The 24,139-nt window shown below is 36.0% G+C and overlaps 2 protein-coding genes across 7 annotated transcripts; both read left to right on the plus strand.

Moving 5' to 3' along the window:
* Positions 1 to 3,144: 3,144 nt before the first annotated feature.
* Positions 3,145 to 13,247, plus strand: LOC121254351 (regulator of nonsense transcripts UPF3-like). Of its 5 annotated transcripts, none has more exons than XM_041154349.1 (14): positions 3,145 to 3,295; positions 3,407 to 3,554; positions 4,186 to 4,292; positions 4,572 to 4,667; positions 4,802 to 4,900; positions 5,072 to 5,151; positions 5,616 to 5,729; positions 8,557 to 8,704; positions 9,647 to 9,717; positions 10,686 to 11,142; positions 11,358 to 11,456; positions 11,585 to 11,703; positions 11,806 to 11,857; positions 12,473 to 13,087. In XM_041154349.1, exons 2-13 carry the CDS (start codon positions 3,418 to 3,420, stop codon positions 11,842 to 11,844), a joined length of 1,566 nt encoding a protein of 521 aa, XP_041010283.1. In that variant the 5' UTR covers positions 3,145 to 3,295; positions 3,407 to 3,417; the 3' UTR covers positions 11,845 to 11,857; positions 12,473 to 13,087. The 5 variants fall into 5 exon arrangements, 4 of the variants coding, with proteins under 4 accessions (XP_041010283.1, XP_041010284.1, XP_041010282.1 ...); XR_005938611.1 differs by adding an exon at positions 12,303 to 12,386 and having other exon boundaries at positions 3,149 to 3,554; XM_041154348.1 differs by having other exon boundaries at positions 3,149 to 3,554; positions 13,029 to 13,247.
* A 2,089-nt stretch (positions 13,248 to 15,336) lies between these two features.
* On the plus strand, positions 15,337 to 23,981 carry LOC121254352 (shaggy-related protein kinase kappa-like). 2 transcript variants are annotated; one of them, XM_041154351.1, is made up of 14 exons: positions 15,337 to 15,572; positions 16,191 to 16,272; positions 17,071 to 17,302; positions 17,642 to 17,734; positions 17,841 to 17,900; positions 17,993 to 18,265; positions 19,786 to 19,860; positions 20,965 to 21,021; positions 21,105 to 21,245; positions 21,343 to 21,393; positions 22,164 to 22,259; positions 22,935 to 23,018; positions 23,101 to 23,203; positions 23,574 to 23,981. In XM_041154351.1, the coding sequence occupies exons 3-14, from the start codon at positions 17,156 to 17,158 to the stop codon at positions 23,660 to 23,662; spliced, it is 1,269 nt and encodes a 422-aa protein (XP_041010285.1). In that variant the 5' UTR covers positions 15,337 to 15,572; positions 16,191 to 16,272; positions 17,071 to 17,155; the 3' UTR covers positions 23,663 to 23,981. The 2 variants fall into 2 exon arrangements, with proteins under 2 accessions (XP_041010285.1, XP_041010286.1); XM_041154352.1 differs by lacking the exon at positions 15,337 to 15,572 and adding an exon at positions 15,573 to 15,731.
* Positions 23,982 to 24,139: the final 158 nt, after the last annotated feature.

A 24,139-nucleotide genomic window follows, 5' to 3' on the forward strand; every position in this document is an offset into this window, starting at 1 on the left:
CCACAATTTATCACTCACAAATTGCACAATAGTTTGTTGGTTGGATATATATATATATACATACATACATATAAATATATATATATATATTTATATATATATATTAAGTTTCTTGGTTATATTGATACATATCAACTTATTGGATTTATCTTATCACAACGTGATCGTGGATTAGGTGAGATAAAAATTTCATGTGTAATTCATGCTTGCAAACATATAAAAATTTGTTAATTAGGATAGATCAAATATTTAACTTAGCTGATCAATCAATATTACATAGAACAAGTTGAAAGGATCATATTTAAGTTAACCTAACATCATATGTTTATGAAACAGTCTATGTGAGTTCATTGGGTTGTATTGTGTCACTTAATTGTTTGTTTATTTAAATTAGTAGTATTACAACAGTGAAATTTTTTATATGGTTTTAATTACATCTTTGTCAATCTCTGTTGCTTTTTATCTTGCACATTTGTGTGCTGTTTGCTGCCATTTTTGTTGCAATTGTAATGCAAAGCTTAGTCCTTTCCTCATCCAATGAATGTACGGACACATCAACAGGTCCAAAAGCTTCCCATTCCAAGCAAGTTGTAGTGTCCATGATATCGGATTGGCCCTCTCAAACTCCGACAGAGAGCAATTGTGAGATGGAGAGATAGAGATAGAGATAGGGACTTACCGGCGTGCAAAAAATCAACAACACCAGGGATAGTAGCATGGGCGGAAAGGAAAACACAAAGAAGTGAGAGAGGAACAATGAGGGGCAATGTATAGAGAGATAGAGAGGCTGAGGGAGTGAAGATAGAGGTGGTCGAAGAGGGAGATGGAGAGAGAGGAGCTTACTGGTGTGAGGTGGTGCGGCTATTACCGCGTGTATATCGGAGTTGGACGAATAGGGAGACGACAATGGCAGCACAATATCTCTGGGTTCAACCACTATCTCCTGCACCGAGAGCTTCTTCTACGTCTAATCCAGAGGTTGTAGCCCACGACCAGGCCCAAGCCTCACCTCCCTCAACTAGTTTCATCGCCAATGACCAAACTGAGCACCATCCAACCAAAAGCCATTGCTTCATAAACCCGACATATAGTAAATCGGTGCCAAACAGCCCAACAAAAAAACAAGTGCAGGTCCCTCCTTGTGCACAGCCAGCACCCTCTACTCCATGCAAGGCCCAATGCTCATTGCCTCTCACAACTGTTGTGAACCAATCAACCTCTGTTTTGAAACAAACCACTCCTACACAATAGTGACCAGCAAGCCTTCAATGTATGCACGATATAGTGCATTAGAGAGATAGAGAGAGATCGAGCAGGGGTGGGGAAGAAAATGAGAGGCTTAGGACAGCCCTAAAAATGCACTATGGTGTTTTTCATTTGTTTCCTGGCCGGGTTGGCTGAGCCAATATGTCTTGGACTAGGCCTCACAATTATCCCATATTATTTATTATTTATTTGTGATAATTATCTCTATTATTTGTATTTTATATATCGCATATTCTATAATAACTCTTGTTTGAATTCCACAACGTAAATTTATGTTTTTGTCCTTTGGTTAGAATAGTCAATTAGCCTAATGATTTGCACAATTACGTTTTTGTCCTCTAGTTCAAAATTAAAAATCAATTAACTTTTATACTTTTATACTATTAATTAGAATATAACAATAATAATAAGAATGAAATATTAATAACTAACAAATAATCTAAATTGAGGATTTTGATTGATTGAACATTTGTGAACAAATGAACAACTTAGGATATTTTTTATATTTCTTCTTAGGCTTAAAAATAATAGTATTTTTCCTATATAATGTTATTAGAAAAAAAATAACAATTATCTTTATATTATTTTTCATAGTAATTCATAAAAATAAATCATAACCATTGGACTAATAATATATTTATTTTAAACTATTATTAAAATGATTAATAATACTTTTTATCCTTTAAAAATTTATTTTGCTAAGAACTTCTTTTTATTTTCTAAGATCAATATTGCAATTCTAAATTTGAAAAGAATAATAATATTATGTTTAAGTTCAAAAATAAAAATTTGTCTTTAGATTTAAAATGTAATATTTTATTCCTATAAGATATCGCTTCATAAAAAACAATTGTCTTATAATGAATCATACTGAATAATACGTTTTAAATTAATATTATTTTCATTTGAAAAAAAATATATTCTTTTTTAAAGTTCAAATTAATAATATATTTTTACATCTTATTGTCGCAATAAAAAACTATATCTATATAGTTTTCTGAAACAATTAAAAATAATAGTATTTTATTTTTTCATTTATAAAAAAATTATTATGATGATTATTATTATTATTTTGCACGTCTAAATGGTCTTATAACGAGTGGATCAATGCAGTCCTATTATAATTTCAATCTAATGAGTTCTATCATTTGATTTTTTATGTGTTCAATAATTTGATATTTTCCATTTCCTTCAATTTTTTTTTTCAAATATAATTATAATTATTTTTAAATATTGTTACATAGATTTATGACTATATTTACATTTATCATACTTGTTCAATTGATATACATTTTCAAATTTATATTTACCACATAAAAAATGCAGTAGCATTTTCAATAGAAATACATGCCTTGCATGTAGGCTCCTGTCTAGTGACATTAAATGATTATAAACTATTTATTATATTTTATTTATGAATCTAATATTTAATAACACATTATAAGATGAGAGGATGATGGAAAAAAGAATGAAAAGTATAATTTTTCATATATAAAAGTTTGCCACCTATTAATAAAAATAAAATATAATGGATCTCATTATAGGTAGTGTATTAGCACATCAACTTATATATAGTAAAGAAAAATGATATTTATAATTACAGAACTCGTAAGCGCTACACACTCATTTAGGAAGAAGTAAGTAAATATAAGATCAATATAAAAAAAAATTAATTTTTAATAATAAATTATATTCTTTTTCAAAAAAATGCATAATACTTAGACAATCTACGACTGAATAACTATTTACTTATGCATCAAATATTTCTCCTTATTATTTCCAAACCCATGGACCAAAGGTCCAAAATCCATATAACTCGGGCCCGATTCCAACCCGAAAACCGCAACACAGAGACATGCAGCTCATATAATTTCATTTACCGATCACAGAGAACACAACCGATATATATGCACTTTACACTGAATACCCGCTTTCCATCACCCCCCCTCTCTCTCTCTCTCTCATGACGATTGGGAATGCAATTGGGGTCTAGGGCACGGAATAGACCTCGATTGTTGGCCGAGAAGATGTAATCTAAAGGAGACGTTCTCCGTTTCCGTGTCGAAACAATTTCAAGCGTACTGTTCCTTAAGTTTCAACCACATTTTCCTCTAGGGTTATATAGCTTTTATGTTTTCAGTCGGGTTTGAAATGAAGGGCTCGTCGGATCGGACAAAGGTGGTGCTGCGGCACTTGCCGCCGGCGATTTCTCAGGAAACGCTAATGGACCAAATCGACGCTTTCGCTGATCGCTACCACTGGGTCACTTTCCGTCCGGGGAAACCAGGGTTAGGCTTTTCGATTTTTTTGTTAATTTTCCTCTGTGTTAACCGTATTTTTTTTGTCTATCGAGTTTTCTTTGAGTCACCAGTCTCGATTACATGCTCAGTTGGCCATCTTAATATGTGAGTGTGTATGATGGATACATGTGTATCATGTTAATTTAAAAGGCTCTGAAACAAGTGGGTTAGGTTAGGTTTGGTAGTTTTGTCAGTTGTCCACTTCCTAATCCTTGTTCGATGAATATTTTGTCTGTGGTTTGGTTAAGTGTACGAGTAATAACTTCATTAGCTATCAAGTTGGTGATATATGTATGCTTTTATGGGTCTATCCGCGTGCTTCTTGAACGTGTTTCACAGTATAGATCCTCTTATTCTTAAGGGAAACACCTTTTTTTTTTTTAGGGGGAATTAGTCTGAAATTAAATTGATACATTAATACAGGTTGCTTTATTGAACGTGTTTCACAGTATAGATCCTCTTATTCTTAAGGGAAACACCTTTTTTTTTTTAGGGGGAATTAGTCTGAAATTAAATTGATACATTAATACAGGTTGCTTTAATTTAGTTTTTATGATTTAAGCAAATTATCTTCAAAGGACCTTCTCATAATTAATTTCTTATTGAAATGGTTTTGCAGCACGCAACATCAATCCTATTCTAGAGCCTACCTTGACTTCAAGAAACCTGAGGATGTTATTGAGTTCGCTGATTTCTTTGATGGGCACTTGTTTGTTAACGAGAAGGGTAATCTTTGCATATATCTTTTGAAGAGATTGATTAGGCACGTCAATCTTGTTGCTAGAAGTTGTCTTTTTATTTTTTTAATTTTTGCACCATGATTTTAATTCAGGTGGGCTAATGAAGCTCTCTGTCTAGTAAAAGACTTGGAAATTATAAAGCTTCTGGGGATATATTGAAAAATTTAATTGGGGTTTCTCATCTCTTTTTGTTTCATCCATGTTTGAAACATTGCAGGAATAATGTTGACATGAAACTTTAACTAAACTGTCCCTTGCTTTTCAGGCATTCAATTTAAAACTATTGTTGAGTATGCTCCTTCTCAACGTGTTCCAAAACAGTGGTCTAAAAAAGATGGACGTGAAGGAACAATACTAAAAGGTACTAAAAAAAGTAAAAATTCAAGGCGAATATTTATTGGATGTGGATTTTTATATGCAATCATTAATCCGTGACTTATGCTTGAAATAATTTGCTTTTACTTAAATACAAGTATTTCCTTGATGAAAATATAGATACCGAGTATCTGGAGTTTCTTGAATTTCTTGCAAAGCCTGTCGAAAATCTTCCCAGTGCAGAGATACAATTAGAGAGAAGAGAAGCAGAACGTGGTGGTAAGTCATAAAGATCTATGTTATAGAACTTGGTATTGAAATAATAGTGTGTTAGAAATGGGAAAAATAATATACAATTGTGCAAGTAGAATGAAAATTGTTTACACCATTTGGGAGTTTCTAAGGATAAAGTGTGTTTTCAAATAATTTCTGCCTATTATGCTTTTACAGGTGTTTTAAAAGATGCTCCTGTGGTTACACCATTAATGGACTTTGTTCGGCAGAAAAGAGCTGCTAAGGGTGGTTCTCGGGTATCTTTTAATCCATTGGATTTAACTTTGAGAGGATTAACTTATCAGAAATAAAAAATTTGAGAGGACTAATCAGTTCAAGAAAATCTGTAAATATTTTTTTAATATAAATTGGGTTTCTCCATCACTTTCTAGAATGTTGAATTTTTGGTTATGAATATTTGAGATGCTGCTATGCTTTATGCGGTATAGATGTTTCAAAATTAGTCGATGATACTTTGTGAGGTTTGTTCATTCTGTGTCTGTGCGTGCATCCATACTTTGCATGTTGTGATGTGTTAAATCTATTGCCCCAATTTCATGGTGTAAGTTATAGCATTAAGTTTCCCTTGAATAATCCAGTTTTGTGGTTATATTGTAGTTTCCAATAAATGAAACATTTCGAGATTTCAATTCTTGTTCATATTGTAAGCAAAGAGCCATTTATCATTGCATCCTAAATTTATATTCATATCTAATGTCAGCGATCGTTGTCTAATGGGAAAATGAGCAGAAGAGCTGCTAGATCATTGACAGGAAGTCCCAGTTCATCCTCATCAAAACGAGGTTCTGCAAGGATAAGGATGTCCTCCACAATGGTATGCGTCTTTATATAGACACTTCTTGTTGAAATAAATACCAGTACATACTGTTGGTGATGTAATTCACTGTGCACAGCTTATGTAACCAATTTAAATATATACATATAATGGAAAAGCCAAGTGATCTCTAAACCCTAGACCGGCGAGAGAAAACCCTAAGGCACCCAAACCCGCCGCCACCCTTCACTCACCCTAGTCCGGCGAGTGACACCTCACCACCGACACAGACAAGGCCGATGGGCCCCGGTGTAGGTCCTCCCTCCGGCGACCCAGACTTTCACAAGCTTCTCTCTGTCTTTCTCGGAGGCGACATAGACCATCGAACCTGTGCCTCCGCCACCGCCACAGACAAGACTGACAGGCTCCAGCGACTCCATTGAGGGCCCTCCGATGTTGGTCCCCCTCCAATGACCGGGATTTTATCTGCAATTTATTTTTGTCGGCGGAGATCTCCTATTCTGATTTTTTTTTTTTTTGTATAACATCATTTCCTTGAGATGACGAAGCGAGATGATCCTGGGAGATGATCTTGTGACTTGGGATCAGACGATGATGACGTGCGACGTGGATCCGTCTCAAATGAAAGGTGAGAGGTGGTTGAAAGTGGAGTCGAAAACTTTCATTTTTACGAAAGAGGGAGGAAATAGTTTTCGCATCTTTAAACGTAGTAAAAGGATGGCTAAGTTTCATGTGTCTGGGTGGGACGATAGCTTCGTGGGTGGCTAAGGGAATAGAGGATTGTTTAGAACTCAACTGTCATGAAGGATTCTTCAGGGAACTAAGGATGGGTAATGGAGTTCTTATCATTCAACATCTTATTAATGCAAGGGGTAGCTTTCTGTAACTCTCAGAATTTTGGAATGGAAGGAGGAAAGGTTTGTTGGTGATTCCAGAAGGTGCAAATGGCATTAGACGGAAAGGTTTTCTGCAGTCCATTTGAAGCGTTTTTGGGTCCAAAGCCGCTATTCTGAAGCATGCAATTAAAGGGGAGTTTGTTGATGGAAAGACAGTGGGAAGGCCTTCTTAGGTCAAATGTGCCTCGTACGCTTTGGTGTTGAGGTTACTGGCAGATAGTCCAGTTAAGAATAATAGCTCCACAGTGGAAGGAAAGGGTTCGGCACTTGTAAGAGACAAATGCTATCAGGTGACATTGGGAGAAGTGGAGGGGTCTTGTGGGCTGTCAAAGCTCAATTGATGGGAGTTATGGAGTATGTGAGTGATCTCGTGATTAAAGTGGATAAGGGGCTAGACCTAGTTGTGGGTTTGGGTGGTGAGTCGAAAACTGACTTGGGGGGGGGGGGTTTGAAGGCCTCAAGTGCGCCGACAAAGGGCCTTTCGACGTCGTCACAGATAGGGTCGTTGGACGCCGACATCACTGTTCATGCCGGTGTCACTCAGGACATCGATTGCTTGTCGTCTGATTGCCCTCAATCACCAGTTGCTAATGGGGTTGGTACTTTTTTCCAGGGTTCACTTTCAGTTGAAGATGGGGTACTTCTAGGGTCTTGAGTACTTCGGAAGAAACTGATGAGCCTCTTTTAAAAGATGAAAACGGGGTAACAGAAGGCAGTGCTTCCCCTACATGCTCTATGCCTTTTGAGGGAGCACATAAAGGATCGTCAGGGGGTGGAGCACACACAAGCAATGTCCTCGTCGATAGAGGGGAGGAATCTTTAATGGTGACAACAACCATATAGCTGTTGAAGAGGTTCGGGATTTGAATGCAGGATATGGCGGGGAGGAAATTATGGGTTTGTCGTTGGTGCCTTGTGAGGAGGAATGTCTAGGGTCGGGAGTGCAGTTGGATACTGTGTCTGGGGATAGTGTTGTTGCCCTGGTTTCTCTTCCTCCGATAAACAATATAGTGGGTTCACCATCAGATTGGATTCTGCATAAGGTTAATGAGATTCAACGTGAGGCTCTCCCATGGAAGATGTGAAGACCAATTTAAAGCACTACTCACTACGATTGAGGCGAGCCACTCGCTTGAAACCAAATCAAGTTTTAAGAAAAGCAAGGAGTTAAAGCATCTTTTTTGGGCAATCAACTACAACGCTAAGGGTGGTAGCTCAAGTCGAGGAAGACTAAATGGAGGGCATTATGAAGACGTTCTCATAGAGGGAGTTTCAGGTAGAGTATTAGTCTTACGAGAAACACGGGGTTGGGGAGATGTGTTTAATTCCAATTCGGGCTTGGTGTATTTTGAGTAGTTTTTCACGGGCTTTTTGGGTCATTAGGAGCTCTCTAGTATAGGCTAGGTGTTTTCTTGTATACGTCCAGTATACTTGGTTACTCCTATTGATATATAATATTTTTACTTATAAAAAAAAAAATCACTGTGCATGCCACTGTATAAGTATAATTATTCCTTTCACACCACATTGTCTGTGCATTATTTATAGTGGAACTGCACCCAAAATGACTCAACTACATGGAATTAAGAACCTGCTCAGATCTACATTGTGTTATACGTCCATTGTTCTAGTAATCCTTGTCAGTGCCTCATTTTAAGTACAAATATAAGTGTCCACTTTGACTACTATAAACGAAGAGTTCCCACCAGTATCTTTGGTTTGACAACAATATATGATAAGGAAATTTATATGCTAATTGAGGTCATCTGGGACTTAATGGGTTGATTTCCTACTACTGATGACTTTTGGACTACATTGCTGTTTTTGTAGGAATTGCAGTCTGAAATGTATGATTTAGCATCTGTTTTCAATCTTATTTTGTTGACCATGTAGACACATATACTTGATTTCAAAGCAAGATGTTGGAAGTTTGGAGGGTTTATTAATACTTTTTCCTTTATGATGAGCAGTATGTTTTGAGGGATGCTGCAAAGAACATGAGTGTCAAAGACAAGTCAACATACATTTTGGTTCCAAAGCGAGATGATGAGCAGCTTTCTGATAAGGCTGTTACTTTGGTTCCTGCAGCTGGAACTGAATTATTGGCGGAGGAAAGTGGTATGGCTGGGAAATGGAATAGCCAAGTGTTCAATGATGATTTGACGTTCTTCCTTCCTCCTGTTAATGATATCTAGACATAAACATGTGCACTCACACTTCAGGACCTTAATGTGGGCGTGGACTATTTAATTAGTTATTATATAATTGGATCTCAATTTGGATGTCTTTTGCCTTGCATTATCCATGTTTTCTTTTCTCACTTTACGTTTTCAGACTTAATTATGTTTCAAGTGCTTGTATTTTCTGAAGTGCTTTAGCTCTTATGATGAACTGAAGTTTAGTTACTCGAGAAATAAGAATGTTTTCTGGCAGTGCAAAGAGTTATGTGGATGGGTTTGGTTCTGTTTCTGCAAACTGATTTTCTGTTTTCAGAAACAAGAGAGTTGGATTGTTCTCTGTTTCTTTTTTTTTTTTTGGTTACTGAAAAGGGTTTTTCTCTAGTGTCATGTGTTTGTGTTGGCATTACTTAATCTGTTTTAGAGGTTGTCATGTGCTTGATCCAGTTTTTAATTCAATATATTTACCTTTCAAGATTGTCATTGGTTCACCTTTTTCAAAATTTCACAGTTATGCCTTTTTGTAGGTCTGTATTATTCCACATCTTCAGAGGTGGTGATTATATAGTGGGAACTCTTGTTTTTTAGACCACTTATTTGATCAGCATGCCTACAAATGGTAGGCCCTTTTTTGGAAAGTGGATAGGGTCCATGATGGAAAGGATTTACATAGGCAACATCCCTAGGGTTCACATCAGAAAGGGTTTACATGGGAAATATACCTAAGCATGATATATGTTCATTGTTAGTATTTTTTCCATTGTTTCTCTGTGGGTCAATTAATCTTTCCCTTTTTTTTTTTGAATTGTTGTTTTTCTCCCTGGTAAATTAATTCTCTCCCCATTCTTCTAGCGTGTTGTTTACCTCTTATCTAATTTTTCAGGAATTTCTGGGACTAATGAATCTGGGAAAAAGAAACTCCTTCTGAAAGGGAAAGAGAGAGAGATTTCACATGTAAGTTCTTTTTCAGTTTACTTGGGCACTTCTTATACATAACTAATGTGTATAGTGTTGCTTTGCTTGGAGAGAGTTTGTTTTCTTTTGGGATGTTGGTCAGTTGAAAGTGGATAAAAAAAGCGAACATCCACAGATCTGCAGACCCATTTAATTTTCCGCATTCTAAGTTATTTTACATCTTAAATGGAAAGTAGCAATCTCGTCAGTGTTCACAGTACTCCTGCTTAGATTGGGGCATATGCTCAACTTGTTTTTGGTGTGATTTTGATTATAAGATGTTCCCTTTATGATGTTGGAAACATCTTAAAGGATTACTTGTGAACTGAAAAGCTGTTCTATCCATAGAAGCCTCCTTCATTCTGAATTGTAGTTGGGGCTCTGAATATTAATGGCCTTCAGTTTAATTTTGTACTAGAATATGTGGTCCAATTGGGAATTGCCCAAGTCTATTTGAAATCCTTTAAAAAATTCTGATGTTCTGGGCATTGGCTATCATACATTGTGATGTTGTATGTTGAGTTCCAAGGTTGCAATTAAGGAGGGATTTTTTTGGGCATTTTTTTCACTGTTTCTAAGTGGGCCTTCTCTTCAACTGTAACGCCTCAAGGGAGGCCCAAGTCACATCTAGGTCTATACTCCAAAAGGAACTAGTCAACGATACAATTGGAGCTCCATTGGAACCATTATAAAGAGCAAAAACTTCTCCTTCCCAATGTAGGATCCCATACACCACCTATCTTTATCACTTATCATTCAATATGGAGTATCACATCAACCATTTGTGTAGACAATCTGTCTTGTGCTATTCAGCTATTGTGTGCGTGCTTTGGTCTCTTCAAATAATTGGAATTTTTAATAAGATTCATCTCACTGCAGAGTGTTCTTTCCAATATTTTTCAGGAAGCAATGTGATTTTTTAGTTGAAGGGTTGCACAATGTTAAAATACTGTATGCTATTCTTGCAGGTGTCTGGCAGCTTGTCACAGCAGCAAGGTTTAACATCTTCAGCTGGGAACACAATCGGTTCAGCTGCTCTCAAGCAGAACCAGCAACGCCAAGGTGGTGGAAGGATAGTCAGAAGAATACTTTTAAACAAGGATTCACGTCAAAATCAGTCTTTTTTGGGCTTGTCTGAGCAGCAAATCCAGACTTCAAATTTAGAAAAAGACAAGCGACCTCCTCGTCCCCCACATGTGCAATCGGTTTCGAAGGATACAATTCCAACTCCCGATGATAAGGTTGTTGGTAAAGACTTGCACAGGTTTTTTAAGGAGAGGCAGGAAAAACATTCAAGAAATAAGGATAAGCCTGATCGTGGCGTATGGACTTCTCTTCGTCGTTTAGATGGATCTAATGTCAATGATGAATCTTTGGTATCCTCTGCTTCTCAACTTTCACTGTCACCGGCAGATTCTTCTGAAGGTGTGGCCATTTCAACATGTAATTGTTGGTTAAAAATTGAACAGGACTTGTAGTCATTAGTGGTAAATTAATAATTTGGAATCCTCGTTTTACCTTGCCATCATATGACACTTCGACGAATGAGTATAAACTAATATAGTAAAGTGCTCAAAGGCCCTTTAGAAAAAAATCCTGGCTAGGAATTTATTTTACTATTTTTGTATGTGATCTTGCAGGATCTCATGGAGATGTGATGATTGACATGCCAAATGCTAGGAGTGGGGGAGTTAAAAGCCTTGTAACTGGACGCACTAGTCATTCTTCTTTAGAAAATGGTAGATTTTGGTTTAGAGACTTGGGTCTTCGATATTTTTTACTGATATAAATACAATTCCCTGTGTGTTTGACATGTGTGTTTCGTTTGCTATTTATGCTGGAACTCGAATGCTTGTATTACATGCAGGTTCTCATAAACATTTTGGTCGCCGCGGGCCAGCACATGGTGTTAAGGATGTTGATGGCTCATCAACTATGAGTGAGGGGAAGCTTTCGAGAAAAGGCACTAGCTATAATTCCCATGAGGTGATTGAACTTAAAACCATTGGATTCTAATATTGCTCTTAATTTTTTGTTTTCACTCAATTGTGTGCTAATTATTTAAAGATGTTTCTCAACGATTTGCAGAAACAAGTTTGGATACAAAAACAAAGTTCTGGTTCATGATGTTATTGAAAAGGTAAACATCTTTGTGACTATTGTAATTTTCACTTTTAACATTGATTGAAGGGGAAAAAAAAACTCAAAAAGGCCCTAATGAAACCTTGAATTTTGAATATCTTGCAAGTTTTCTGCACTTCATATTATCTTGACTTGATTAATCTAAATCGGTACAATAGAAATCTCAGAGTATGGGTTGAAATGTCACTGGTGAGTCTTAGAATTTTAATTGACCCTTCTTAGCTGTTGGAAGGTTAAATTATTGTATATAAAACGAATGAGATAAGGGTATTTTGGCAGTTTCGATTCATTTTTAAAAATGCTGAAGAAGTCGGATGGACTCAAATTTGACTCAAATTGTAGTTTGGTGTGAAATGTCATGTGCCTTATTATTGGTACTGTAGGTTCTTCGTGGAGTCTTGTCATTTTGACTCTTATGAAAAACACTTGTGTTGCGTACTTAGAGAGATGAATGGTGAAGAGGAACGCACTCTTGGATGAAAATTACTCATGTCAAATGCACTTTAAGTAGTACCCGTGGGCCTTTGGCATGCATGCGAATTATCATGACTGTCTCAGGCTTCTGTCAAGATTGTGGAATTTAATTTTACTTGCGTTTTTTATTACTTGACAGTTAAATTCTTGGTCAATGAGAATTTTGGAACCTGCTATTGCTAGTGGCTGGTCCACTGGGGCCGTCTCCTTTTACTACACAGATGATCAGATGTACATTAAGTATTGGCATCAGCAGCGGTTCCTTTTGAAAACCGCTAGGGGAAAGTGCAGTTTTCTGAATGATGCAGATACGACATAATTAAAATTCCTTTGATTGAAGATCCTGATTTTACTTGGGAAAAGCGACAGCTCTGAATAGATGAGAAGAGGAAGCAATAGATGTGATTGTTATGATTGTGTTATAGCACAGTTTTTTCATTGCAGAGCCCCCTCGTTTGGGCCGGGGTTCTTTTTGTCGGAGCTATAGAAGTCATCGGGCATGCTTTTGACTAGATTAGGTATTGCCTTATTGTGGTTTCATTGGATGTCTCGATCTCTCTGCCATTAGTATGAAAATGTAAATATAATCACAGAGCGATCTGTAACCCCAGCTCTGTTATGGCTATCTATCAAAGCATCTTAAAATTTGTTTCACACTTTTTCTTCATTGTTGCGACTGCCACTTCGTTTTGCAGCAGTTGATGACTGATGTGCAGGTGCAACAATAATACAGAATGCAGTAGTTTTACAAGCACATGCAGCAACGACTCTGCGGAGGTTTGGAAATGCTTAATTTACACTTTTTGTTTTGTACAATAGATTTGATGTTAGAAATAAGTACAAATATGGTATTTGGAGAGTGCAGTCATTAGCATATCAAAGGTTTTCATAACTGAGTTTGTACATTGCACTTCCCCATCATTTGTTATATTATATCTTGGGTGTGCTGTGTGTGTGTCACTTGACGTTAGTGGGAGGGTACGAGTCTTTACATTTAAATGGTTGAAGTAGCTATTAAGGACGCCTAAGCAGGATCTTATGCTTTTTATTTTTTTTTTTTATTTATTTTTATTTTTTTCTTTGGGGTTTCATGGTTTGTTCTGGAATCATTGCAATTGCATTTCTATCGGTCAAAACTAATGAGAGTGCGCCATATTACTTGGTGGAATATAGGCATTAGCTAGATGCTAAAAAATGAAGGGAGACCTAGTAAAAGTGCTTGAGAGCTATGGTTAACCGATTTTTTCCTCGGGAGACCCAATTAAATCATCTTCGTAACATTTCTCTGTTGTTTCTGTTGACATACACAGAAAAGAAACTTTTGGTATCCATCTTCGGGGAACAAGAATATCGCTAAATGGTTTTACTAATGAGTAATGACTGCGAAGTCTCAAAGGAGAGTAAATTAGAGCTGAAGAAGCTTTAGGAATGTGTAAGAAGGCTGGTAGTGTAGAGATGGTTATTCCTTGGATCATTTGTCTTATAATGGGTTTGGTTTGAATGGGGTCAATGAGTAATGGTACTTACCAATTAGCTCCCACTCTAAAAAGTATGCAAGTAATGCAACAAAAGTGGAATCCCAAAAAAATTGTCTCTTCGTTTTTGTTGTTGTTGTGTATGTGTCTTAAATATAAAGCATTTTGGTGATCCTATGTTGATTGGGCGTGGTAGAAAAGCAATTAATGAAATGTAGGCAGGTGGGAGTTAATTGACATCTTGAAGAGCATATGTTAATAAGTTTGTGGCTTTCAAGTCACGCATGCATGATGCAAACGGCGCATGCGCTCAGGCAAGCAAGTTTGTGGAATTAGTAAAACAGGCCCCCTCCTCTGCACTTCAAAATCATTTGGACTTAAAAAAATGATTTGGATCATTAGCTTATACGGTACTGAAGTAGCCTGATATTAGGCTTCTTTGAAGCTTATAATCATTCGATATATAGCTTATAAAATGGTACTAGGCATTGTAATGTACTGTATTTGATGAAAAATTAAAATTGATGAGCAACTAGCATTGATCAAGACCTTAATACTTATTTATGATAGCACCTATGCTCTCCTCCTCTCGGTTACCCTTTCCCAAAAATTCTCTCCTCTTTTTTTTGGGCACCTGATGCCTCTACCCAGCAGAGCAAAAAATAACATTCTTCTTAATTCAATGATACGCTTGCCTTGTATGATAACCTTTACTTTTGTTGCATTTGTGACTGTATTTGTCCACTCCACTAATTCCATAACTCTAATTATATAATTAATGATCCATTTATCTTTAATTCCATAATCGAAGTAGATGATGAATTATATTAATTAATTAAAAAAAACAATTATGGCCAAGAAAAAAAGAGAGGGAAATCAATTTACAATTTACAATTTACATTAAAGAGAGAAAAGGTCAACCAATGCTACAGCTTTTGTCCCCTTCCGCAGATAGGAAGGTGGTCCTATTGTGCTACTCATCCGCCACGCCTCCAATGTTGGGATTGGGAACTCATGCATTATATTATGGCTTTGTTTGTATACATTGGCGGTCTATGGTCGAGATAATGACGCAATTTTGTTTTATAAATAATAATAATAATAATAATTAAAAAATTGAAGCTGCAGCGTTGCCACGTGGCTATGCCTATATATATTATTCTTTTTTCTAGTAGAATCTATTCTTTTTATAAAAATTTATTTAAAATTTGTATATATATTATTATTTTATATCAAAATAAAAACTATACCATAGCGACAGTCGATCATTAAAACTAAAATCTAAAATCGGAATTTAAACAAAGATTATTTAGTTAAGATTACACAAATTAGATATATTCGATAAAAAAAATAGATAAACAAAAATTTGTTGACTCATTATTTATTCGGTTTCAACTCCTAATTATCATATGGCTAAGATAATTTATAATTAAAAACTATAATCTTGTTTTGAATGTGTTGGGCCAGAAAATGATCCAAATCCCAAATGAAGGGCCAGACACATACTTGAACGGACGTTTCTCAGAGAAACTGTCAGAAAAGTCATCGAAAACGGCAACACCCTCTTTCTTCTGTTACTCCTCACACACTCATAGACACAAAAAAAGGGAAAATAAATCTTTCAAAACAGAATAGGGAAAAAACTTAAAAACAGCAAAAGAAAAAAAAAAAAAAAAATGTTGATTTATAGAATTCGAGATCGAAAAAAATCTAAGTAAAATGCACGAGCTCCGATTCCAATTCTTCGCTCCGAGACACTTGCAGGTGAGTTTACAACAAAACCACAGAAACAAAGTTAATTCACAACATTAGGAATGCTTGTTGGTTCTGTGGAAAATCCTGTCTGTAGGTCAGGGAAAATTTTCATGAATTTCTGTAAATATGACCTGACTTTCCAGAGTTTGATGCATTTTTCTTTTGAAGGTTCGTGGTTGATTCCTTCCTCCTGTGTAATTTTTGTGGCCCCGAAAGATTGCGGCGGTTTAGGTCTAGATCTGATCGATCTTTCTTTCCTCCTTCTTGAGTTTGTGAGTCTTGTGAATTTAGATTTTATGTGAAAATGTTCTTGTTAGATTATACTATTATCTTAGTGCTAATCCGAATAGGACTTGACAAAGCTCGTTTTTAGTTTGGTTATATAAATTTTAAGAACAAGTGGATTATTCTTCAAGTACTTGTAATTATGGGTATTTTAAGTATTACTCTTAATTTATTTTGTTAAGCTTCATGTACATATCAGTGTCTAAACAAAGTGGATTATCCTTCAAGTACTCATAATTTTGTGCGTTTTAAGTATTTCTCTTAATTTAATTTGTTAAGCTTGATGTACATATCACTTGCCTGTCTTACCTCTTTTTTTTAATCCATGTGCCTCATTCTTAGGGTTGTGCTTTGCTGTTGGGTATAACGTTGAGCTGGTGCAGCATTTCGTAACCAGTGCCTTTTTATTCTTTACTCTACACTGGTGAGTTGGTTTATGAGCTCTGCATAACATTGAAAGTTATGTGACGCGTTTTCATGACAAGGATTTGTTTGTTGTCTGTACAAGCTTTCTCCCATTATGAATTTCTTACTTGGTTTGTCTTCTTTTTTCATCATCGGGATTTGGCTGCTCGATCATTGATGCATAACCTTCACCATGACATGTATAAGGAGGAAAGGAAAAATGGTTTCTCATCAGTTCTTGTATTTTTCTCTCTCATCTATCGTATTTTATGGTGATCAACACATATAGTTTTGCTGCACAAGAAACAAAAATCCTGTTAATGCAGTTTTTTTTTTTTTTTTTTCCGTAGTCCTATGCCGCTTCTCTGGTAATGTAGATAAATGGTTGGTGGCTATTCTTCCATCTAAAAGCTAATCCGTTTAGATGATTATGTGATTGTTGGATCCCTATAAGACAATTGTAAACACCTAATTTGGTTTTAATCACTTAACCCTTGATTGGCAATAGTGTGAGTTGCTTTATATTTCTTAATTTTGGCTAATAATATCACTTTTCAGGAAAAAAAGAAAATAGCATAATTGGTTTGAAGTTTCAAATGAGACAAAATTATCAGTTCGGATATTTATAAATGTCTGAAATGACCATGATGAGAAGTGTCTACCATATTTTGTATGTTTAATATCTGTTTCTGAATTTTGTACATTGGCTGTGCCTATTATTGTCATCAATAAAATCCTTCATTACTTATCAAAACAAAAAAATCTGTTTCTGGATTAAGACCGTGCAACACTGCAACTGATTATTTTGGGAATATAGGTGCTTGGTTGGTATGGGAAGCAGAACTATAAAATATTGCGAGGGTAGCACATATTAGTGACTTTAACATTCACCAGGCACATTTATGGCGTCTGCCAGCCTAGGAAATGGTGGAGTGGGCAGTTCCAGGTCTGTTAATGGATTCAAGGGTTCGTCTAGTTCAGTTGATTGGCTGGGGAGAGAGATGCTTGAGATGAGACTGAGGGACAAGGTTGACCATGATGAGGACAGAGTAAGCTGCTATAAATTTTACTTTTTTTTTTAATCTATTTCTTGGTGCTAAAATCCTTGCTCTTCCACCTTTAATCATTGCAAGTAGCCAATAGTTGCTTCAATTCCCTTCAAGAATCTGCCGCAATTACTCATAAAAAAACAATTTGCTGCAATTAACATCATGCTGGAAAAATGGTAAATAAATCATTGGATATTTGCAGGGGCACTTTTGTGTGGTTGGAGAGTGTTTGATTTTCTTTTCTTTGAATTATGAAAATGTTTTGAGACACTTGTATTTGTTTATTTATTTGTTTTTATATGTACCTGTTGCTACTTCTTACTGTGTAATCTGTTGCAGGATAGTGAACCAGATATAATTGATGGTGCTGGTGCTGAAACAGGAAATGTAATACGAACTACTATTGGTGGTCGAAATAGTCAAACTAGGCAGGTTGGAAATAAATCTAATTATAGATTTTGGAGGGTTTCATGTGGTTTTGTGATCAAAGTCGGTGGGTACCTTACAATTTTCTCAACGTGTGTATTTGGTTTGACAGTCAGTCAGTTATATTGCAGAACATGTGGTTGGGACTGGTTCTTTTGGTGTTGTCTTCCAGGTAAGTTGTGCTATGGTTTATTGCTGTTAATCTATTTCCTGCTCATTTTGACGATTCCACATTGTTGAAGTAATGTTGTTGTCTTTGAGCAGGCAAAGTGTAGAGAAACTGGAGAGATTGTTGCTATAAAGAAGGTTCTCCAAGACAAGCGATATAAAAATAGGGAGTTACAGATAATGCAGATGTTGGATCATCCAAATATTGTTGCCCTTAAGCACTGCTTCTTTTCAACTACAGACAAAGAAGAGCTTTACTTGAATCTAGTTCTTGAATTTGTCCCTGAAACTGTTAATCGTATTGCAAGGAACTATAGCAGGATCAACCAGCGAATGCCCTTAATCTATGTTAAGCTTTATACCTACCAGGTACATATTAATTTTTCTTGATTCCATACTTCTTGCTGTTTTCGTATATTTCTTTGATCTCCAATACATTGATCTTGTTTTCAAATATATATAGGATATAAAAACTGTGATTTTATGTTATGAAAAAAACTTGTTTTATTGAAAGAATAATCTTTTAGTGTACTTAGACATACATAATTGGTAGTTATTTTTTGTTAGAACTTTGTTTTTATGGGCCAAAGCTGTTGATTTCAATGGCCTTGATTTTCATGATTTTCTTGTTTCCATTTATTCTTGCTAGATAGATGTTACCACTTGTATACCATCTTGTGTACTTGGGCGATGCCTATTCTTATTAATACAAACACATTTACTTATATAAAAAAAAATGGTAGTTAAGTCTTTTACAATCACGGTGCTGTCTAGTTGTAACGCCCTTGATATACACACTTTAAGTTGTCAAGGTTGTCCTCAAGTGGCAGCAGTGTGGAAGATGATTCCGTTGTGCATTATGTGGTATATTTGGTTGGAAAGAAATGAGCGGTGTTTTGAAGATAGGGAGCGCACAATGGCGGAGCTTCAGAATTTTTTGTACACAGTTTAATGCTTTGGTTTTCAGCCATTGTACTTAATGGAAACAATGTGCATGACTTCTTGTCTTTAATCTCCTGATCTTAGAATGTATTTAGTTGTTCTTTTGTATACTTCTTGTGTACACAGGCTATACCTATTTCATTCGTATCAATAAATTTACTCTTATATAAAAGAAAAAAAAAGTTGTAACGCCCTTGATTGGGAGAATACTAGATAATAGTTTGGAAATGAGATCTCACTTTGTCTGGGAGGAAGGGTTATTGTGGTTTATAATGATTCCAAGTCCAAGGAGCTTCAATTGTAATGGCGACTGGTCCTTTTGAAGTATAAATTCATATGTGACTTGGGCTTTTCTTGGTTCATCAAATTAGCAGAGCAAACCGTATGGAAAGAATTCTTGAATGTAAAAGCTAATCATTAACTGTTCATTCTCTACTAAATAGTTGCATAGTTTTCTTTTGTTTTTGAATTAAACTACTTAAATGGGATAATTGGAGGCTAACATTTTCATTATCATTGAACTATCGGTAGTACTTTATGGGCTAGAATTGCTAAATTAGTTGCAAACACATTTTGTCTATGGCTATTCGTTGAATATTGTTATTACTTTTTCCAATGATCAACCTTGGTTTCAAGTAGTGTTGCCTATCCCCCTCCTCCTCTTCTCTCTCTCTCCCTCTCCCCCTCTCCAGTTTTGTTTATTCTAATGGTCCTAGTGTTTCAAAATAAGTCATTACTTTCTCATTTTTTGTGATTTTCATACTCAGAACATGCTGATGCAAATGGTATTTCTTCCCTCATAAATGGGGTGGGGTAGTTCATGGATGCAAAAGTCAGTGTGTGGATAACTTACCATTTAACAAAAGCCATATATGCTTGATTGGTTTCTCTATTTTTTTTTTTTTTTTTTTGTTTTTACTAATATTTTTTAACTGATCTTGGTGTAGATCTGCAGGGCACTTGCCTATATACATAACAGTATCGGTATCTGCCACCGTGACATCAAGCCTCAAAACTTGCTAGTAAGATTAAAATTATGTTTATAGCGTGAGACTCATTTCTCATTTTGGGTACGACTGCATTGATTCACATAAATGTATGATAGCTATCATGCTAATTCCATGTGAAGCCCATCATTCATCGACCAGTAGCATTTGCAACTCATTTGTTAGAGGTGTTATTTTGGTGTAGCATTTAGTATTCCTTTAGACATTACGGACAATCCTATATGAATGCTGAGAATAGTTGTAGAGACAATATTGCATGTGTGCAATTGGCATGTCTTGATCATATGCTATGTTAAATGATTATAAGCTGAGGAGGTTCTATGGCTTCTATGATGGGATACATATTTTTATATGTACAGTAGTGCATGTATGTAAGCACGTACACATTCTTGTTTGTCTATGGGGAATATAACATGTCTATAATTTTCAAAGATGAGGATGCCTTTTAATCTCAGACATGCTCATTCATCTTGTCCTCTTCCCTGAAGTCTCCTTTACATGGAATTGATGGCTTTATATTCCTGTTTTGCTGTTATGCTAAAATACTTGAATTGATCAATGGCTGTCTTTGCAACATATCTCAGTCCATAGTCTCCCACTGTTCCACTATCTTCCCAAAACCATCGACACCTTTTCACTTAATGTAAATTATGGCTTTGTTCAGACACTGTTGGTGTCTTTTGGTTTCAGAAGTAGCTATTCAACTAGTCATCAAGAGTCTCCCCGCCCTTGAAACTCTGTTTTGGGATGAACATTTGAGGTTTTTTTTCAGAGCCTATCTTATAGTTATAGAATCATGTTCTCTCATCTGATGCTTGAAACTTGATCTCTAATAATAAATCTTATTGTTTTATTTTTTATTTTTAATTCATTATAGTTCTAGGGACTTGGATGACTCTGAAAAGTCTGAACCATCTTTTGGTTAACTTGGCTTCTAAGGAGTATGGCTGTTTGCTCTTTTCCCAACTATGAGTTTGGTTTACATTTTGATTTAGTTTTATTTCATGATTCTATTATATGAAATAGAATGAGTTGAATTTGTTGGTGTCTTTAAATATGTTCATTTTAGGATATCTCTTTTCCTTCAATTTTTCACACTTGAAATTGGTCACTGTCCAGGTCAATCCCCATACGCATCAGCTGAAACTTTGTGATTTTGGGAGTGCAAAAGTGTTGGTTAGTTTTTCATTTCACTCTTGCCATTGATGGTTGCGTCTTTTTTATTTGTTTTGAGAGTAGCCCCTTTTGCATTTTATCAGGTGAAAGGAGAACCCAACGTTTCTTACATCTGTTCAAGATATTATCGTGCTCCTGAGCTCATCTTTGGTGCCACCGAGTACACAACTGCAATAGATATATGGTCTACTGGTTGTGTGATGGCTGAATTAATTCTTGGACAGGTTGATTGATACTTGAGTTTATACGGATACTTGGCCATGTTTTACAGTTGCCTTGAATATTCTACTGTTAATGTTTTGAATCCAACTTCTATTTCAGCCTTTGTTTCCTGGTGAAAGTGGAGTTGATCAACTAGTTGAGATCATTAAGGTGAGCTTATTCAATATTTTCCACCCGTCCACGTGAAGTTTTACATAGAACAATTTGAAATTCATATTTTGGCTACAAGTAAAAAAAAAGTATGAAGGTTCCAAACTTGTCAAACAAGTATAGAAGGATTTGGTTTTCAGATATTACTTTAGACTTTATACCTTGGTTGAATATCGTCATTCTGGGAATGAATTAACTCTGTAAGTTTAAAGTTTTCTGTTGATATTTTTAGTTTAAACAAAAATTACAGATCAAGAGTTTTCACCTTTTTTTTGGCAAATGGAAACAGGAAACAAGGAGTCCAGTGCTTTCCAAGTGAATTTATAGAATAGACACTTTAGTTGTTAAAGAAATGTTCCAAATTACTTGTGTTCCGAATATTCCAATCCATCGTATATTGTTTATCTCTATGAAAAAACTTTGTTGTCCCACCTGTGGGTAGCCCAAGTGGTAAGGGCGAACTTGTGTGCACGAGCCCCATGCCATAGGTTCAATTCCCCTTGGGATCAAACTATGATTTAAGTGGGAGGCCATGGCAGTGGGTTGCTGTGCTAGTCTCCCTGGGTGTTTAGGTTCCATGGGTGAGTCCTAAGGGCTCTGCCTTGGGGTGGTTCCCCCGTCATTAAAAAAAAAAAAAAAAAAACTTTGCTGTCAAGTATTTCAAGAGCCAGGGAGGTTTTGGTGACTACAACCAATAATTGGTCACTGTCCAAGTCAATTCCCAGTAATGAAAAGATAATTATTTAATGTATTTTAAACTTTTTGTCAAGGTTTTGGGAACTCCTACGAGGGAGGAGATCAAGTGCATGAATCCAAATTATACAGAATTTAAGTTCCCCCAGATAAAGCCTCATCCATGGCACAAGGTATGTTCTTTTCCCTTCCTTACTTGTACCATGCTTCTGATGTCATCAATTGTCTTTGTCTGTTGGTGCCTTTTTGAATGGACTGTCTAAGTTCCTTGGTTGTTGGAGGATGCTTTATTGATTAAAGTTGCAAGACTAGACTTTATACTCAGGGCTGGACATTCTGGCAAGTTCAGGACGTTTTGTATGACCAAGATCCTGCCTATGTAACAAGTGTGTAGGAAACCCTTGCAGGAGGTATAGTTGTGCAGGGCTCTGGTTCCATTTTAACTCCTGAATTGCCACTGTGCATGGCTAGGAATAAGTATGCGTATTAATTTTAGATGCTGTTTACTGTCTTTGCATTCTCATATAACCTACAGTACACACGTGATCTGCTCCATTTAACTGAAGAATGTGTCTTTTTCCCCGTTATTTTCTTGTTCTTTATTGTAATTTGTTCTCTTCTCATGCAAAACTTGTAAAACGTTTCATGTAGTCCCACTGTTTATATTTGTATATTCACCTATGTGAGCTTTATACTGTTACTTATCAAAAAAAAAAAAAAAAATGTAAGCTTTATACCGTTTATTATTGTTATTAATGATGATGATAATAATAATTATAAGATGCAATTAGCATTTATTAGCTACAAAGGAATTTGTTTGTGGGACTCTGACCATTCTCACCCAACAGGTCTTCCAAAAACGTTTGCCCCCAGAAGCAGTGGACCTCGTATGTAGGTTTTTTCAGTACTCTCCCAATTTGCGATGCACTGCTGTAAGCAAATTTCCCTTTTTTTATTTGCCCTTGGCCTGAAAGTATTATTCAATGCTCACCCCTTTCTGTTGTGGTACTGCAGTTGGAAGCTTGCATTCACCCTTTCTTCGATGAACTAAGGGACCCAAACACACGCCTTCCTAATGGCCGCCCTCTTCCTCCTCTGTTTAATTTTAAATCCCAGGGTAGGTATCAAATTAAATAAGCATATCATACCTTCATAGTGCTGCTCTGTTTTCTGTGAAGAAAATTAAATACTATTGTTCTTTTAAAAAAAGCACTATTGTTCTAGTTTTCATACTTCATGGTATGCAATGTTCTGCATAATTGGACAGTAGAAAAATCGGTGAGAAATTGTAGTCGGGAACAGAACATGCTTTAATTAAGTTTACAAAGTTCTTTAAAAAGGATTACAAGATAAAAACAATCTGTTCGTTGATGTTGTCGAACTCACTTGTGCATTCTTGAACCTGTTGTGAAATATGTTGTTGGTGTTTGGTTTTGCCGTACTTCTTCTCATGCCGCCCAATGGGCTTCTTTTGTTCTTGTTGACAGAGCTCTCGGGAATACCACTTGATATCATCAATAAGTTAGTTCCAGAACATGCTCGGAAGCAGAATTTGTTCATGGCTTTGCACACCTAGCAACTGTTTCAAAATCTTTGGTACTTGTGGTTGCTATGTATATCCACTCCATGTTGGGGGTGTTGTATTGGAATCTGTCAAAGTCGGTCACTCTTCTTATTAGTGTGTCCTGTGAGAAAAGAGTGTTGCAAAGGAGTTGATAGGGACAAATATTAGGAAACCTGAGGGCTCTGAGTTTGGTTGCTGATGGTGAGTTTTTTTTTTTTAAATTAATTCCAAGACCACTACAACTTGATGTATATTTATATTTGTGACTGCTACCCCATAATTGCTGGGGATTTTAGCGAGATGGTATAGTATTAGCACATTGTGTATGTTATACCCACTGTGACTCTGCTTCTTTCTCGTGAGCTCTTTCGTTCTTCCCGTTGTCGGTGAGCTCATTCATGTGTTTAGTTTGTGAGCATATCATTTCATTTCCACGCAAAATCAGAGTTACATTAAAATAGAGCTAAAGTATTGAAACCACCAAACAAA

The sequence above is a fragment of the Juglans microcarpa x Juglans regia genome, chromosome 3D (assembly GCF_004785595.1).
Source record: "Juglans microcarpa x Juglans regia isolate MS1-56 chromosome 3D, Jm3101_v1.0, whole genome shotgun sequence".
Taxonomy (NCBI): Eukaryota; Viridiplantae; Streptophyta; class Magnoliopsida; order Fagales; family Juglandaceae; genus Juglans; species Juglans microcarpa x Juglans regia.

Bases quoted from the DNA above. Each gene is read 5' to 3' on its own strand.
- LOC121254351 (XM_041154348.1), top strand. From the start codon at position 3,397: ATGTTTTCAGTCGGGTTTGAAATGAAGGGCTCGTCGGATCGGACAAAG. The intron at 3,555-4,185 runs GTTAGGCTTTTC...ATGGTTTTGCAG, and splicing joins TTCCGTCCGGGGAAACCAGG to CACGCAACATCAATCCTATT. The intron at 9,718-10,685 runs GTAAGTTCTTTT...CTATTCTTGCAG, and splicing joins AAGAGAGAGAGATTTCACAT to GTGTCTGGCAGCTTGTCACA.
- LOC121254352 (XM_041154351.1), top strand. From the start codon at position 17,156: ATGGCGTCTGCCAGCCTAGGAAATGGTGGAGTGGGCAGTTCCAGGTCT. The intron at 21,246-21,342 runs GTTGATTGATAC...CTTCTATTTCAG, and splicing joins CTGAATTAATTCTTGGACAG to CCTTTGTTTCCTGGTGAAAG. The intron at 22,260-22,934 runs GTATGTTCTTTT...CTCACCCAACAG, and splicing joins AGCCTCATCCATGGCACAAG to GTCTTCCAAAAACGTTTGCC.